We start from the raw sequence: 16,449 nt of genomic DNA, 5'->3' as shown, positions 1-16,449 counted from the left end.
AGGCCTGGGCTCAAGTCTGGGCTCTGTCACTTACTATTTGTGTGACCTTGGACAGTTGCTTAACTCTTCTGTGCCTAGTTTCCTCACTGTGAAGTGGAGACTATAACAAGACCTATTTCAGAGTTGTAATGCATTATTTTTGTGAAAAGTGCTTAGAAGAGGATCTGGCTCATAGCAATGACTGTGTAACTGTCAACAACGATTCTGTTCTATTATCACCACCGCCCCCTTCCTTACCTGCCCTCAGGGACACTCTCTGGGGCACTGTCACAGCAGTGCATACATGACAGCAAAACCAGGGATGGAGGTGACCACCGAAAGAGAATGCTGGGGTGGGAAAGGGTGATGCTCGAGGAGCCACAGCCTGTCACAACCCCCACCTTGCTGCCTCCCAAACCCCGAGGGTGGAGGACTCTAGCTAGAGTGAGTGTGGCCTCCAGCCCAACCACCCACTGGCCCCCATCTTAGATGGTCATCTTAGGTCTTCTGGTACCACCTGGTGGTAAGAAGTGGTATCGCACCCATGAGCCGCTAGACAAGTGGGACTCCTTGGGCCCGGGCAGGCTGGGAGGAGAGGTGGAGGCACTGCACTTAGCCACTGTATCTATCTGTTGACCTAAAAGTCTTAAGTAGTGGCGACTGGAGGGTGACAATGCCTGTGACACATAGCTTAAATGAGCTGCCCTCTTCTTCCATTTCCTGTTCCTTACCTCATGGGGAAACTCTTCCTTGAGAAGAAACTGAATTTGTGCTAGGCACTGAGAAGGTGAGGAGGACCTCAAGCCTGCAGCCCTGCCCTCACACAAAACAGAAAGCAGGAGGGAACAGCAACCAAGAGGTTAAGAAAAGGTACTGCCGCCCCTTGGCCCAAGCCACATATCCTGGGGCCCGACCAGACATGGGGAGAGAGCCCACACAGGCCTCCCGCATGACTCCCCCAGCTTGGCCCCACAGACCCTGGCCATGGCAGGTTTCTGAAGCTGCTTGTACAAGGTGAGGAGGTGGAGAGTTGTCTCCACTTTTGAAGAGGCCAGCCTGAAGGGGCAGTGTCACTGACAGCACGAGCAATAGAGGGTGGCTGAGGCCCAGGGCCAGCAAGGCAGGGACATCCGGAGGGTTGAGCTGAGGGTGAAGTTTCCTGGTATTCTTAGCAAACACCTACTACGTGCCATGTACAGTTCTAGGCACTTTACAAAGGCAATCTCATTTAATCCTTGTAATTACCTTCTGAGATAAGTACTATTGCATTCTCATCGTATAGATGAGGAAACTGAGACACAGCGAGGTTGAACAATTTACTACCATCACACAACTTGGCACAGTGGAGTTGGGATTCGAACCTGGACAGCTTGCCACCATCATTCCCTTAGATTGTGTTCTTCCAGGCCCCATACCCCTGCAGAGTCCTAGAAGAGGAGGGTCTGTTTCTGGCCCCTCCCCACGCCTGTGGCCACTACACTCACCATTGAGCAGATGCTCCTCCCTGGTGAAGGTCTCAGGGCTGATCTCCAGTGATCCCATGGCCCTCTGCAGGCCTCCTTGCTCCACCGCCAGAGCTTGAGCAAAGTGGCCCCTGATCCCAAAGCACAGTCAGCTGGGTATGCCAGGTGGGACCCAGAGATGTGGCAAAGACCCCCCACCCCTTACCCAACCCCTAAGGCTCCCCCACAGGCCTTGCTCAGCCCCTCTATCCTCCTGCTCCCAACAGCTATCTGCTGGGCCCTCTGGGGGCTTCATCATGGGCCCCGTTCCTCCCTAGGGGTGGGTGCCAAGTCCAAATGGGAGCGGGACAGGAGGGAGAGAGTGGGGAGGGAAGGCAAGGTGGAGTAGGGCCGAGAAAGGAGCTGGGAAACAATGGGAGCCCCGCTCAGCCTGGCATACTTCCTTACCAGTCACTAGCCTGTCTCTCTCCTTTTGGTGCCTCCATCCATAATCCCTCACTTGTGAAGTGACCCTCATCTCTGCCTCCTTCCCTGACAAACACACACTCCATCTCCAGGCTCTTCCTCCTTTTTGATGGGTCAGTACTTCCCTACCCATCTTTGGGCTGCTCTTGCTCCCCCACAAGGCTACGGAAAAAGTGGAACATGGAGGAGCAGCCCAAAATTTAGGATCAAGGAGTTGGAGTTGGGCTCTCCACACTGCAAGGGACCCTCACTCAGAGGGAAGGGCCACAGCAGCCACCCCAGGGTTAACTGCTTAAGAAGAGGAGTTTTCAAATTAAAACCTCCACCAGGAAACTTCCAGGAGGTCTAGAAAGTAAAGGTCAGGCAGGTGAAGAAGGGATGGGGGAAAGATATGGTGGGGGTTTACTTGGAGAAAGAGAGGGCAGGGGAAGGAGGGATGGGGAGCCAGTTTAGGGGTGGTTAGTGAGGCTCCAGGAAGCCTGGGGTTGGGGGGGGCAGGCAGAGGAGGCTGAGGGCACCCAGACCCTGAGGACTCAGCACACCCTCTCTTCGCCAGGCTTGCCCTTGCCTGGCCGTGGCTGCTTCTGTCTCTGAGGACCATTGATGATGGTCAGATAGTAACTGTCCTCCCTCTTCTCTCCCCACTTACCATTCAGCTTGCACGTGCCCAGATGGGAGTGCAGACCGACTGTTTTCATCTGTTTACCTGCCTAACACCTTCAGAATTCCTATCTCCAGAGACTACCGAGGTGCTTGGTACACATGTCTTATTTGCACGTTGAATCTTAATTTAGTACTGTTATTCCTCACTGTACCTACAGACTTAGTTATAAACCCAGCTCAGTGACTTTGGGAGAGTTCCTTAAATGAGCCAAACTTCTGTTCATCTGTAAAATGGGTGTAGTTGATGGCACCTACTTCCAAGGGTTGCTGAGAAGATTCAATGAGACAATGGTTGCTAAAGTACATGGCACACAGTGGTGCTTAAGAATCATCACCATCCTGGTCTTTTTATTGGTACTAATTGATGGGAGGGGGAAGAGATCAAGGATCAGGAGTGGGAAAAGCAGTGGGGGAGGAGCCTCTCCGTCAGGGGATGTGGGTGGGGGCTCCGGCCAGACTGTGAGATGGTACATCCGCATCCGGCGGCTACAGTGTAACTTCCTCTAGAGGGAGCTGATTGGATCCAGGAACGGACGGCACTTCTATGATCACTGAATCCTCTCGGTTCCTTAGAGCCATGCTGGGACGAGCAGAGGCTGCATCCAGACTCCGGGAATTTATTAACGTCCATTCCTGGTAGCCAGGACTGGACACCTACTCCTGGGAGCAGACGCTGGTCCCTCGGGATTTCCAGCCGCTGCCCCACTGAGTCATCCCGGGCCTGGGCCAGGGTCCAAGCAGGTAAGCCGGGAGGGTCCAGCCTATTCTCCCCGCTCTGGGCAACACAAGGCCTAGGGAGCCAGCCCACTGGGGGCTGGGTGGGGAGGTGAAGGCTTACCAGCCCCTGGTAGGAGTCTAATCCAGCCAGAGCTCCCTCTTGGCTGCCCCTCAGACAGCTTCCCCTCATGCTTTGGCCCTGGGTGCCCGAGAATTGGATGCCAAAGAATCAGGGCCTCTATCAGTCTGGGGGATGGGAGTGGAGGTCAGAGCCAAGGTCAAGGGCGGGGGAGAACTCACGGTGCTTCCTGCTGCCCCAGGAACCCTAGACTGGGTTTTCAGCCCAACCAGGCATTTCCACTGGGGAACATCCTGGGCCTAGCAAGCCCAGTTGCTTGGGCGCGGGAGATTCCCCTTACCAGAGGTCAGGCCACTTAGATGGGGGCAAGGGTAGGCCCAGGTCAGCATAGGCTTCTGGTCCCGGGGTGGTTCTGAGGCTCCATCAGATCCCTGGCAGTGAGCCCTGGAGTGGTGAGAAAGGGAGGTGCAGATGCAGTCATCATCCTCCTGCCCATTTCCTGGGGTGCTGAGTTTTGGGGACAAGAGAAAAAGTAAGGGTCTCTTGTTCCGGAAGGAGATATCGGGATGGGGGGGTGGTGCGCAAGGCAAAGGTCTGTTTTGAAGAGCTCCCAGGGGTGGAGGAGAGAGGGTCTGCCTTGTCCCTGGCCCTGTCCGGAGAGCGCAGGGGTGGAGAGCTGAGTGCACCGGTAGTCCAGCCTTCTCCACTCCCTCTCCGGAGAGCCCTTGGGGCACTTTCGAAAATGGCCCCAGGCCTGAGAGGGAGGGTACCTAGGCCTTCCCAGGGAGGAGGAGCCGCTCTGCCTGGCCGAGGGTGGGCTGTACCCTCCCCAGGGATGGGAGGAGGGGCACTCCCTCCAAGGTGATGGAGGCAGCTTGGAAGTGGGAGGGAAATGAACGGGGTGCAAACTGAAAGTGAAACAACTCATGTTCAGGAAATACTCCCTCTGTCAAGAATTCACAGAGCAGATCAGGGCTGTGGCCAGGACCAGGCAAAGAGGAGAATTGGAGCTGGAAACAAGAGAGCAAGGGTGTGGTGGTGGAGGGGTAGCTGTGTGAGGCAGGTTGGAGCTGTGAAGAAGTTCCCGCTTCTGGGGACTTCCTCAGCTCACTGCGAAGCAGGAATGGGAAGGCACAGGCCCTAGGTATCCAAGAAAAGTTGTCCCGGAAAGGTATCCTCTGAGATCCACAAACTGGAAAGTAAATCTTAAATGAGTATTGAGTATATGAACTCATGGAAATTCAAATAACCATCCTGACCCCCTGACTAGCTATATGGCCTCCGGCACTAACCTCTGTGTGCCTCACTTTTCCCACCTGTAAAATGGGTATGATAATGCTTATTGGGTTAATGTGCATTTTCAGTGTCCCGCACGCCCTGGGGGGTGCTCATACATGGTAGAAGTATACCACAGGTACTCAGGAAATATTTGTGGCTAACAGGCCTGAGTTGGAAAACAGGTATGCTCTGACCAGCCAAGGGGAAGTGAGACCTTTGAGGACAGCCTTCATGAGTCATTGGCTTAACAGTGACAAGCTCATGTCAAGTGTGTGCTGAGTAGGGTGCAGAGCACTCAGAGCAACAGAGGGCTCAGAAGCCCCAGCTTCTGAAACTACTCAGGAGTGAGGCGAAACATGACGTAAGACCCTCTAGGGCAATGCTGTGGCCACCCCTCTCCAGGGGCCCTGGATGCCGGGGTGCAGTCCCTGGGTGTGAATCTTGGCCGCCTTGCTATTTTCACCCCAGGCTCCCCTGAAGAGTTGCCAGTGAAATGCTCAATAAGTTCCGATTCCACCAACGGACTCCATAGGGATCCAGGCTGGTGAAATAAGAGTGACTAAAGCTAGGACTGTGGCGTCCTTTGGGGAGTGGGGGCCCCGTCACTCCTGTGTGGTTATGGGAACCTCTCATCAGTGGCCACTGCTTGCCCTCATCTCTGCTTTTTCTCACCCGTCCCCACAGGCTAACACTGCCCTCCATTGGGACCTGAAAAATGGCGTCTGGGCAATGCCCGGGCCCTCCCAGACAGGAGTGTGAAGAGCCTGCCCCATCCTCCACTTCGGGTAAGGGTCTTTCTAGCCCCTCACCCAGTCCATAAACACCAGGGCTGTCTGTGAGGATGGAGAGGACAGAAGTGGAGAGGGCTAGGCAGGACTTAACAGGCAGGCTCTCCTACCTTAGTTTACTCACCTTGGATAAAGAAAAAAATATCTCCTCACCCAATTCAGGTGGCCCATTGAACTCGAAGCCAGAGTGAAGTCAAAGTAAGCCCTGGGAGTGGGGATGAGTCTGGGTCTGGGAGGGTCCAGAGGCCAGGAGATGCTAGGGAGTGAGCGTGAGGTGGGCACAGTGCCATCCCAGGGCAGAGGAGCGGGATGAGGTGAGAAGGAAAGGAGAGTGGGGTGCGACTGGCCTATCTCTGGAGTAGAAGAAATAAGGAAGTTGGCTTTTCACCCAGTCAGGTCTGCTCAACAGAGAAAACTTTATGACTTTGAGGAAGAAGTAAGATGGCTGCCCTTTTTCCTCTTCCAAGGATACCATCAGGGAAGCCTGCAGCTCACAGACCATTACAGGCTGTTCCCTGGACTTTGGGTTCAATCCTAGGTCTGTCACTATTCCCTTATGTGACTTTTATGGCCCCACACTCCCTAAGCCGTAAGGGCTGGGTCCTTCGTACATGATAAAACAAACTCGGAGGCCCAGATGCCTGGGATTGTATCCTGGCTCCACTGCTCAGTCTAGCTGTATGATCTTGTGCAAGTCACGTAACTCCCCTGTGCCTTAGTTCCCCCATCTGCAAAGTGGGGATCAGTTCACAGGCTGTTGCGGGGATGAAATGAAAAGTGCCAGAAGACCACCGCACACAGAGTAAGCATGTAGGTGTTACATACAGACCGGAATAGGGGCCCTTCTGTACCAGGGCAAAGACAGCTGTGGCCTTGAGGAAGAGTAACGATCTCTGAAGCTCAGGGCTACCAGGTCCAGCTATTCCCTCCTCCCTGACTCCTGGCTTTGATCCTCAGAGGAGCAGGTAGCCCGAGACACAGAAGAGGTTTTCCGCAGCTACGTTTTTTACCGCCATCAGCAGGAGCAGGAGGCTGATGGGGCGGCTGCGCCTGCTGACCCAGAGATGGTCACCTTGTCCCTAGAACCTGCCAGGTGAGCAGCAACAACCCCCTAGGCCCACAGGGATATCTTCAGGGAAGCGGAGGCTCACACAGGGTCACCATGCAGATCTTGGGAGTTGGTTGGGGTAGGGGTGGGTCTTGTCCTTCTCTCCTTGTTGCTCCTTTTTCATCCTGGGCACACCCACTCCCATGCGAGACCTTATCCCTGGGCCCAGCCCTCATGTCTGAGAACACTGTCAACCTCTGAAGAGGGGCGCACCGGGCCAGGGGCATCTTAGACAGAACCCCTTTGATGTGAGCCTAGGTCTCAGCCCTGACTGCTGTCTGTTTCTCACCTGCTGTGTCCTGTTCCTCCAGCACCATGGGGCAGGTGGGACGGCGGCTCGCCATCATCGGGGACGACATCAACCAGCGCTACGACGAAGAGTTCCAGACCATGTTGCAGCGCCTGCAGCCGACAGCAGAGAACGCCTATGAGTATTTCACCAAGATCGCCTCCAGGTAGCCCAGGCCACTGCCTCTCTGATGTGCTGTCACCACCACACTGTGCCCTGCCCAAGGGGTGGGAAACATGCTTCTCTGTCAACGTCCGGAAATACGTCTGCTGTCCCTGTGCCTGCTATAAATTCACATGTGGCCTTAGGGCCTTGTCTTTCTCTCTCTGGGTCCCAGACTCCTCATCTCTGGTACAAAGCTCATAGCTCTTGTGAGTTCTGGCCCTGGGGACTTGACCGTTTAGATAAGGACTGCAGAGGGGCCCAGGGTGGGGTTGTCACCAGAATCCCCCAGCCCAGCTAGGACACAGCTGTCCTTTCAGTTTGGAACCACATTTCATGCCAAAGATAGTAAGGTTGCTACCCTCTACCAGGTCCTGGAGATAGCTTCCAGATGCTATAATCACATCAAGAGGGGCAATGCCGTGTAGTGGTTAAAGAGACCAAATGCCTGGGTCAAATCTCAGCTTTGCCACTTACTTACTTTGTGACATTTTTTAGCCATCTGTCTCCTCGTCCATAAAATAGGGAAAATATGCTTAGAATGGCATCCACACTTACAGGTGTTAGCCATTGTTACCAGCTGGGGCAGGGAGGTCAGTCCCAGGGCGGATGTGAAGCCAGGGGTGAAGGCTGGAGTAGGCAATAGATTTAGGATTAGTAATCAGAGCTGAAATGTCTTGCCCATGTCCTTAGAGGCCACCTTCTATCTTGCTGTGGTTCCAGGACTTGTCCTAACCTCCTCTTCTGTCCTTTTCTCTCTGCTGTCCCTCGGGCTGCCAGGCCAGCAACAATGCCCACAGGTAATCTCCCTGTTTCCTCCATCGCTCTCTGTGCCCTGCACCCTCTCCGTGCCTTTTGCGCTCACAGCACTAGGGCCACACAACAGCAGCAGCCCACTTCTGTGCCCTCTGAGCTTTGTCCTTTCACAGAGACACAGGCTCTTCCCAAGTACAAGCCAGGCTGGGACAGCCTCTGACACCTTGATTCAGAGCTAAGCCATTTTGCTTTCCAGCTGGGAGAGGGATGGAGGGAATATGGGGTGGGAGAAGGAAAGCAGGCTGAAGGGCCTCCTGGGGGGCTTCCACTGACAGCATCTATGCTCTGCCCTCAGCCTATTTGAGAGCGGCATCAACTGGGGCCGAGTGGTGGCTCTCCTAGGCTTTGGCTACCGCCTGGCTCTACATGTTTACCAGCGTGGCCTGACTGGCTTCCTGGGCCAGGTGACTCGCTTTGTGGCTGACTTCATGCTGCATCATTGCATCGCCCGGTGGATTGCACAGAGAGGCGGTTGGGTGAGTGAATGCCCAGCACTAGCAGCTTCCTCCATGCTGCTGGCGCTGCCCCCTTCCCAGCCCCACCTCAGTCCCTATATATGCCGCCAGCCCCTCTATGACCGCTCTCTTTCTCCTGGCAGGTGGCAGCCCTGAACTTGGGCAACGGCCCCATCCTTAATGTGCTGACAGTTCTGGCTGTGGTTCTGTTGGGTCAGTTTGTGGTACGAAGATTCTTCAAGTCATGACCCTTGGAGGAGCCTTTTGGGGTCCCAGCTGACACCCCTGCCTGGACTGTAACCAAGCCTTCTCCCCTTGCCCCTTTCCATGCTGGGGTCCCCTCCCCTGAAGAATACAGAAGCTTTAGAAAGTAGGCACTCCAACATTGAAGGGCCCCTACTTAAGGGTCAGTCAGGTTGCAGAGGTGCCCCAACATTGCATGGTGCTAATGGGCCCATCTCTGGGCTCAGCCGTCTGCTGGGCATTGGGGAGGTCAATAACTTGGGAGCAAGAGGCTGGGAGCAACTTCTCCCCATTACATTTTTTTAATGGTTTTAGCTTTTTATAATACCCTTGAGAGGACCCCGCCATTCCCACCACTATGCCCAAAGCCAGGACATCTGAGATTCAGGGGTTAGTAGTCCTACCCTGCATTCCCCAGGATTCAGTTCTAGAAGGTCAGAACTTGAGAGCTGGGCCTGGTGCCCAGTCCTGGCCCTCTCTAAGCCCCATATCCCAGGAACAGGACTGACTGGCAGTGGGGGACAAAGACTTGCTCAGTGCCTCTTGCTCCCATTCCTCCACCCCATATTGCCTTTGCAGTTAGATTCTCAGGGATTCTGGGTCTGGGGTGTGGGGTGAGGGTACAGACCAGAGCTGTATGAATTTATCCATCTGGTCTTCCAAACCCACCTCCTGAGGTCCTTGATTCTCTCCCTTCCCCTCGTCTATTACCACTTTCTCCCAACCCATTCCTTTCTAGTGAAGGCTGCCTGACCCCATCTCTCCACATAAGGAAGGCGAGTGGAGTGCTGAGGCCCCCTACTAGCACACACTATAGGATTTAGGACTGTGGTTTGTTATTGTCAGGGAAAGAGGGTAGGGGGCTCTACTTGAGGTTTCTGAGTGAGAGAAGGGCTAATTACCATCACTAGGAACCCCAGGGTTGGGATCCTCCCTCATGGCCTGGGCACAGTGTAATCTGGGGGTATGGATGGGAGAACTATGAATACTTGAATTCTATCTACCCTGTGCTCCCCACCCCCCCTGCCCTTTCCCCACCCTCTACACTCATCTGCCTAAACTCCTCCTGTGGGTGGGAGTGAGAGTGCCTTGTCTACCTTGCCCAGCCCTATGGATCTGGGTAGAAAAGTTAAGCCAAATGCAGGGAGGGGATGCAGATGGATCCCAGTAACCACTTCTACCCTTTAAGTGTGTCTGAAAATAAACTGCCATCCCCCCATTGCCTCTAGTAATTTTTGTATCTTCTGCTACGCCTCTTGCCATCAGGATGGATTCAAGGAACCTGAGCATGCCTGGCATTCACCTGGTTTGCTACTGAATAAGGTCTCTTGGGCTTCCAGAATCCTGTGAAGGGCTAGGTGTGGTTCTACAGCCCCCCAGGATGCCTTGGCTCCTCCCCATCTCTCTAGTCATTTTTCCAGGCACTTCCCTCTTCTGAGTACCAAGCCAGTTTTCCACCCCCTTAGGAAGTCTTGGATTCTGGCTACAGAGCTGGTGGAGCAGCTGCAAATGTCTGTGGACTCCCACAGGCTACCTCAGGCCTGGTCTGAATTCTCCCTTCCTTGGGCCCCCACCCACTCTAGCCCAAAAGCCCTTCCCCATGTTCCCCACAACTAACTAGCACATACACAGTACTTTATAGTTTTGCGCTGCATAGAAGTCCCTCTGGGGACGCAGTAGGGGATGATAAATTAACAAGCATGGAGCCAATCTACAAAGGCTTTCTAGTCCTGGCCACCCTGGTCTGTTTTATAAGGGAGCAGGTTCCTGCTTAGTCACCAGGTAGGAAGGTAGGACAGGACCGGGAGCTGGCCCTTGCCAGCAGTCTGCCGGCTCGAGGTTTTACACGGAGACTGGAGGGGTGGGCGCTGGGGTCGTTGGCTTAGGAGCGAGCACAGGCCCGGCAAGGTATCAGGTGGGGAGGGGCTATCTGGTATCCTCTCCGCACTTGGAAGTAGCCGCAGCGCCGCGGCGCGGACCACCTGCAGACCCGCCGACGGCGGGCGGGCTACCGCGTCCAAGATGGCCGCCGCCGCAGCGAGAGCCCGTGGGCGGGGCCTCCGGGCGCCCCGTCCCCCCCGCCCCCGCCCCCGCCCCGGTCCCAGCGTGAGATCTTTTTGGAAGTGCAGAGTGTTCTGTGACTGGAATAAAAGCGGCGGGCAGTGGTAGGGCTTGTGGCCTCTCTGCCACTGTAAGAAAGGAGTTGGAACGCTGTCCTGAAAGCATGGAGAGCGCCGGAAGGGCTTGGCCTGTGTCTAGCCCCGGCCCCTCCACCCTCTGTTCTGCTGCCAGGATGAATTTTCCGAAACCGAAATCTAAGCGTTTAGGGAGATGCTGAAACCAAGGCGGGAAAAGTTAGGAGGGACAGAACAAGGCAGGGAATGTGGGGGTACAGGGGAGCAAATGGGTTCTCAGGTGTTGAGGAAATTAAATTCTCAAAATGCCCTCGAATTTTGTGGTTCTTCTGAAATTGTAGCTTCATTTCCACTAAAGAGGTCTAGATTTCTCTGTCTGGTGCCGCTGAGCTGAAACAGGCCAGCCATAGAAAAGGAGCATGTTCAGGTGTCAGACCCTCAGTTGTGTAGTGTCACTATTAACTCCTGCTCTGCATGTCACCCAGCACCTTCCCACCCGCACCCCGCATGTGTTCGCTGTTTTACCTCCTCTGAAGAAAGTGTATTTTAGGCCACTGGGTATCCATCCAAAACAGAAAATTCTATTTCATCCAAACCATTCAGTAAACTGACCGAGTTTGTATTACCTAACCATCTGAACAGTATTAAATTAAAATTAATTCATTAGATAATTGAAATAAATGAAACCACCATATCCCACTCCAGTTATACACCTGTCAGATGTAAAGGTCATTGATCAAAAACACTTGTAAAATACGGATTTAGTTGGCTGTAAGTAGAACAGATGTGCATAATCCTGGGATGAGGACTGGGAGGAGGGGAGGGAGATAGAATGGTGTCGCTAGAGATTTCTGGAGGTCAGGGACCAGAAAATCAAGCAAAACCCAGCTGGGGCATGTTCACCATGTTGGACATGCTAAAATAGTAAACATCAGTCTACTGGGATATAAAAGATGGGAGATTCAGCCCAGTAGATAATAAGGACAAAACAAAGTGATCTGGCCTATTGAGCACATGACTGGAAGCAGGTTCCCAGGAAATTGTATGAATGATCTGGTAGAAGGAAAGCCTCACAGGACCAAAATCGGGTGTGAACCCCTGGGCTGCAGGCCAGTATCATCCAAGGTCTGTTAGGAACTGGGCCGCACAGCAGGAGATGAAAGGTAGGTGAGCAAGAGAAGCTTCATCTGTATTTGCAGCTGCTTCCCAGCACTAGCATCACCACCTTAGCTCCACCTCAGATCATTAGGCATTAAATTCTCATAGTAGCACCGGTTCCTGGTGCCAAGATAAAGGACCAATAAGGGCAAACTCTGGAAAAGTTTCTTCATAATTGAAAGGACTAAAGCCACAGAATCTCCCTTGACTTGGAGTGTGGAATTTTGCAACTGATGTGGGCAGGAACCAAATGGATCCCTGTGGGATGTGTGTGTATGTGTGTGTAGCATGTGGAGAGTAACAATTGAATGGGCATCAATTGTGGAAATCAACATGGAAATCAGTATACCTCTCAGCTCTACTCACCTCAATTCTTCCTTTTCAATCTTGAAATCATTCCTGATGCCCAATACCCCAACTTTTCCCAACACTGGCTAAGAACAAAGCAAGAAAGTTCTTCAAATTTGTTTGCTCTGTTATATCACACAGTGTATCTATTTTGCAGAGTTCACAGAACAGACTTTTGTGATGATTGACTATATGGAAGCTGGGCTAACTAAGCTACTCAAGTTTTGACCTGACCTCTGACTCTACTGAGAGCAACTTCTCCAATTCATTTGTGCAGATAATTAGGCTGATTCAAGAGTGGTAACATTTTCTTGCTAAAGGAGGACGACACCAGGGAAAGGCAGGGTGCTATGGCATGTCCAGCATCTCTGAATTGTGATGTAAATCAGAGTGCAATGGAGGCATTGGACTGGGCTTAGGGATGTGGTTCTCATGTCTATTGAAAAAGAATGAAGTTTCCAGGAACCTGAATAACACTGCTACCAGGCAATGTATGAGAAGGGATGTGTGAGAAGTGCTATCCTGGTAAGAGGGTGGGGAAATGCCCCTGGTTGTGATATGTAAATTCATGTACAAGATTGTCTTCACATGACCTTGGACTTTCATTCTGGCTTGAAAAATGGCTAGCTACGAGTTGAACCCCCTTTCTTCTCTGGATAAAAGGAGCCACACTCAAGCTCAGCTTACCATGAGACTAGGGGCTATTCCAAATATTTTGTGCCCTCTCACTGGCCAGCTGGGGACACAGTAATGCTCAGAGGTCGGAGGTCTCTTGTGCTACACTGGACTCCTGTAATGGACTGGCACCCTGAATCCAGACTCTGGTGCTAAGCAGCCTGGTGTCCTTTGTTGATAAGGCTGCTTTTTCATGCCAGCTCCATACAAAGGCAGGGCAATGGCAGGAAGGCCCTTCTGCTGCAATGCACACGACAGAGCAGGCCCAATAGCAGGCCCAGCCACCACTGCCCCGGCTCACCTCCCTTGGGATGAGAAGAGAGCCCTCTTACCGACCTCTTATTTTCTCTTTTTCTGTAAAGCTGTAAAGGGAAGACACTACTGTTTTCTGTCTACTCACAGCACTACTGTCACTTTTGACACTTCTGGCCTCCAAATATATAGGAATTTGTTCCACACCAAGCAGTTCCGTGACACCAGCTGTGTGTCCTACAGTTTAATTCAGTTCTGACCCTATCTACCTGCAGATGAGAGTCAGATTCCACAGGGTTAAGGCTCATTTGTACAAGACTGCACCTCCTTCCTCCCAACCATCAATTTCAAGTGTAGGTTGTCACCTACCTTCTGACCTACTATAAATCAGAGGTTCTCACAATCCCTCATCAGGTTTGATAAATTTGTTACAGATGTTCACAGAACTCAGAAAAAGTTTACTTACTAGATTAACTGGTTTATTACAAAGACTATGAATGAACAACCATATCAAGAGATACTTAGGGCAAGATCTGGAAGAATCCTGAGCAGAGAAGCTTCTGTCCCCATGGAGTTTGGGGTGTGCCACCCTCCTGAGAAGTGGAGGTGTTCATGTTCCCATAGGCATGTTGATTTAACCATTGGCCATTGGTGACTGGTGCAACCTCCTGTCCCCTTTTTTCTCCCTGGAGGTGGAGCTGAAATTTCAAACCCTCTAATCAAGGTTGGTTCCTTTGGCAACCAGTCTCCATCCTTAGGGTCTTTCCAAAAGTCACCTCATTAACATAAACTCAGATGTGGTTGAAAGGTGCTTGTTATGAATAACAAAAGGCATCTTTTTCTATATCACTCTTACAGGAAATTCCAAAGATTTTAGGAGCTCTGACAGAAACAAGGATGAAGACCAAATAGATATTTCTTATAAATTACAATATCAGAAAAGCCTATTTCCATGCTACATGATGCTGCAGAATTTGGCTTGAACTTGAGTGCCAGACAGGGGGAGACTCAGAAGGGTTTTGTCCAATGGGAAAGGAAACTTGAAGAGGGTAGAGGAGGAAGAGCTGGCGGCACAGGGGTTCCAGCGTAGTGTCTCAAATGAACTCTTCCTTGCTGCTCAGGGCCCTCCCTGGCCCCACGCTGCATACCGCGGTACCTCCCTCTGTTCACAGCTACTCTGGGTCAGACACTGCTTCTCTACACTGTTCACTTTGTATCCTCATTCTGATCTCCTATTCCCACTGCCAAGGCCTGAGGGTGTATTCTCAATTTTCTAGATTTTGGTCCTGTCCCGCTCAGATTAATGTAGGAAGGGGGCAAGAGAACTAAACGTTAAATCAAACTATATTCGGAGACTGCAATATGCTGATCGGCCCTAAGGCCAGACCAAGAGGAAACCTACAGAACAAAGGAAGATTTCTGCTGAAATTACTAACTAATTATTTACCCATACCTTGAAGGGAAAACAGAGTCTTTAAGCCACACCCTACATAAAATAAACTCAATCATTCCCTATGGCCAGAACCTTTGGGAACCTGTGATTGGAGGACTGGGAATTGCCAGCAGGCTTTCTTGCCACACACCCATTTCTTTTAACTACATACCCTTACTTTCACAGGCGTACCCATACCATCAAGGGAAAACAGTCTTTAAACTGTAATTCATAGAAACCAAGAATTATATATAAATTAAACTTCCCAACCATTTCAGGTCCCTCTGACTCTCCTCAGTCCCTCTCTATGTCTTTCTCTCTGTCCCTCTATTGTCTCTGTTCTTTTGAGCCTCTCTCAGACTCTCTCATTCTTTGTCTCTGAGAGAAGACCACACTGTTTATAGAGCATTACCCTCTTCTCTAATAAACTTTCTTTTTGACTCTAACTCTGGCGTTTACTTGAATTCTTTCCTGTACTCAATCAAGAACCCTTTCTCTCTCGGTGCAGGGCCACTCAGGGGAATTTGTCCTACCCTGCATCAAAATCATCCCTAGCACTCCACCGTTGCCAAACTGGCTTCACAAAACATTGTCATCCTCATGTTGCATTTTCACTTAAGATCTACTAGATTTATTATATTCACCTCCTCTTTGCTGGTCCCTGGGGGGACTGGAGAGTCAAAGGCTGCATCCTCAGAGAGCTTAACACTTCAATGGAGAAGGCATCAAGCATTGATGATGATGCAGATGAGAAGTTTCAGGAAATGCAGGGGCCTTGGGGCCCCAGAGGAGATGCACCAAGCCTGGCCTTGGGATGATCCAGTAAGGCTTCTCAGAGGAGGGGACAAAAATTCATCATGTCAGACAAGCACTTGAGATCTTCTCAAGACTTTCCTGACATTTTCCTTACTCCTACCAAATGGTGCACATACCATTCTGGTGTCTTTAGAGCTCCTCCTACTTCCTCTCCAACCCCTAACCCATACTACATTTAATAGGATCTGCATTCTTTAACATCTGAAGGGCAGCAAAATATGTCACCCCAAAATATGACAGTTGGGTATATATTGAGCTGTAGGCACTTGAAAAACAGCAAATGCAGGGAGGGGCTTTCTCCGAATTCCCCTTATCTACCTAAAAACAGATCCTCCAAAAGATGCTCAGTTATCATAGATCCCTTCCAGGGAGTTCCATCATCCAGGAAAGATGTGCTGTTATCACAGGAGAGGAGACACAATGCCTAAACTTTGTCACAAACTTTCATACCTCCCATTTTTTCTTCTAAGGGCCCATTAATTTTTCCTAAAAATCAAGTACTCTCTCCTAAAAAGCTCTATATAACCACTCCCCACTCCCCTTTCTTATTAAGGTGGGATTTAATCCTGAATTCTGAGCCCCCTTAAGGAGTTATATATTTTTCCCTGAATCCCATGTATATATAAGGTATACATGTTAATAAACTTATGTTTGTTTTTCTTTTGTTAATCTGTCTTTTCTTACAGGGGCGCGGAGGAGGGATGGTCTTTCCTCCCTCATACATCCAATGCCAATTCCTTCTCTGCTAGGAAGCCTTCTGTGACCACCCCTCCCTCCAACACTGGGTCAGCCTCTCTCTCCTCTCCTCTCTAGTGCCGCTTAGGATCTGATCCACTCATTTGATAGTTGATGGCTCTGTTCATTTTTACTTTAAGTGTTGGAACCTGGTATAAGTGTTAGGTCTGCTTCTTACATAGTTTTTAGGCCAGTCCCTTTAAATATGAAACCAAATGAGAGTTCATACTTTCTTTCTTTCGTTCAACAAACATCCATTGAGTATAATGAAACCTCTATAAAGCCAAATTAAATGGAAGTTCTTAAGAATTAACTCTAGTATTTGTGCTTGTCATGTATGTGTGGATGTAAAAGGACTTCTATGGAAAGTAACCTCACAGAGTGATCTGACCA

At 51.1% G+C, this 16,449-nt stretch overlaps 1 protein-coding gene and 1 pseudogene across 1 annotated transcript; one reads left to right on the top strand and one right to left on the bottom strand.

Annotated features, from left to right (window-relative positions):
• Positions 1-2,003: 2,003 nt before the first annotated feature.
• On the bottom strand, positions 2,004-4,384 carry LOC118615022 (annotated as a pseudogene).
• On the top strand, positions 3,069-9,726 carry BAK1 (BCL2 antagonist/killer 1). Its single transcript, XM_016146970.2, has 6 exons — positions 3,069-3,311; positions 5,329-5,429; positions 6,390-6,525; positions 6,852-6,995; positions 8,103-8,283; positions 8,406-9,726. The coding sequence occupies exons 2-6, from the start codon at positions 5,360-5,362 to the stop codon at positions 8,508-8,510; spliced, it is 636 nt and encodes a 211-aa protein (XP_016002456.2). The 5' UTR covers positions 3,069-3,311; positions 5,329-5,359; the 3' UTR covers positions 8,511-9,726.
• Positions 9,727-16,449: the final 6,723 nt, after the last annotated feature.

This window comes from Rousettus aegyptiacus, unplaced genomic scaffold, assembly GCF_014176215.1.
Source record: "Rousettus aegyptiacus isolate mRouAeg1 unplaced genomic scaffold, mRouAeg1.p scaffold_m13_p_1, whole genome shotgun sequence".
Lineage (NCBI taxonomy): Eukaryota > Metazoa > Chordata > Mammalia > Chiroptera > Pteropodidae > Rousettus > Rousettus aegyptiacus.
This window is presented reverse-complemented; position numbering and strand designations above follow the sequence as displayed.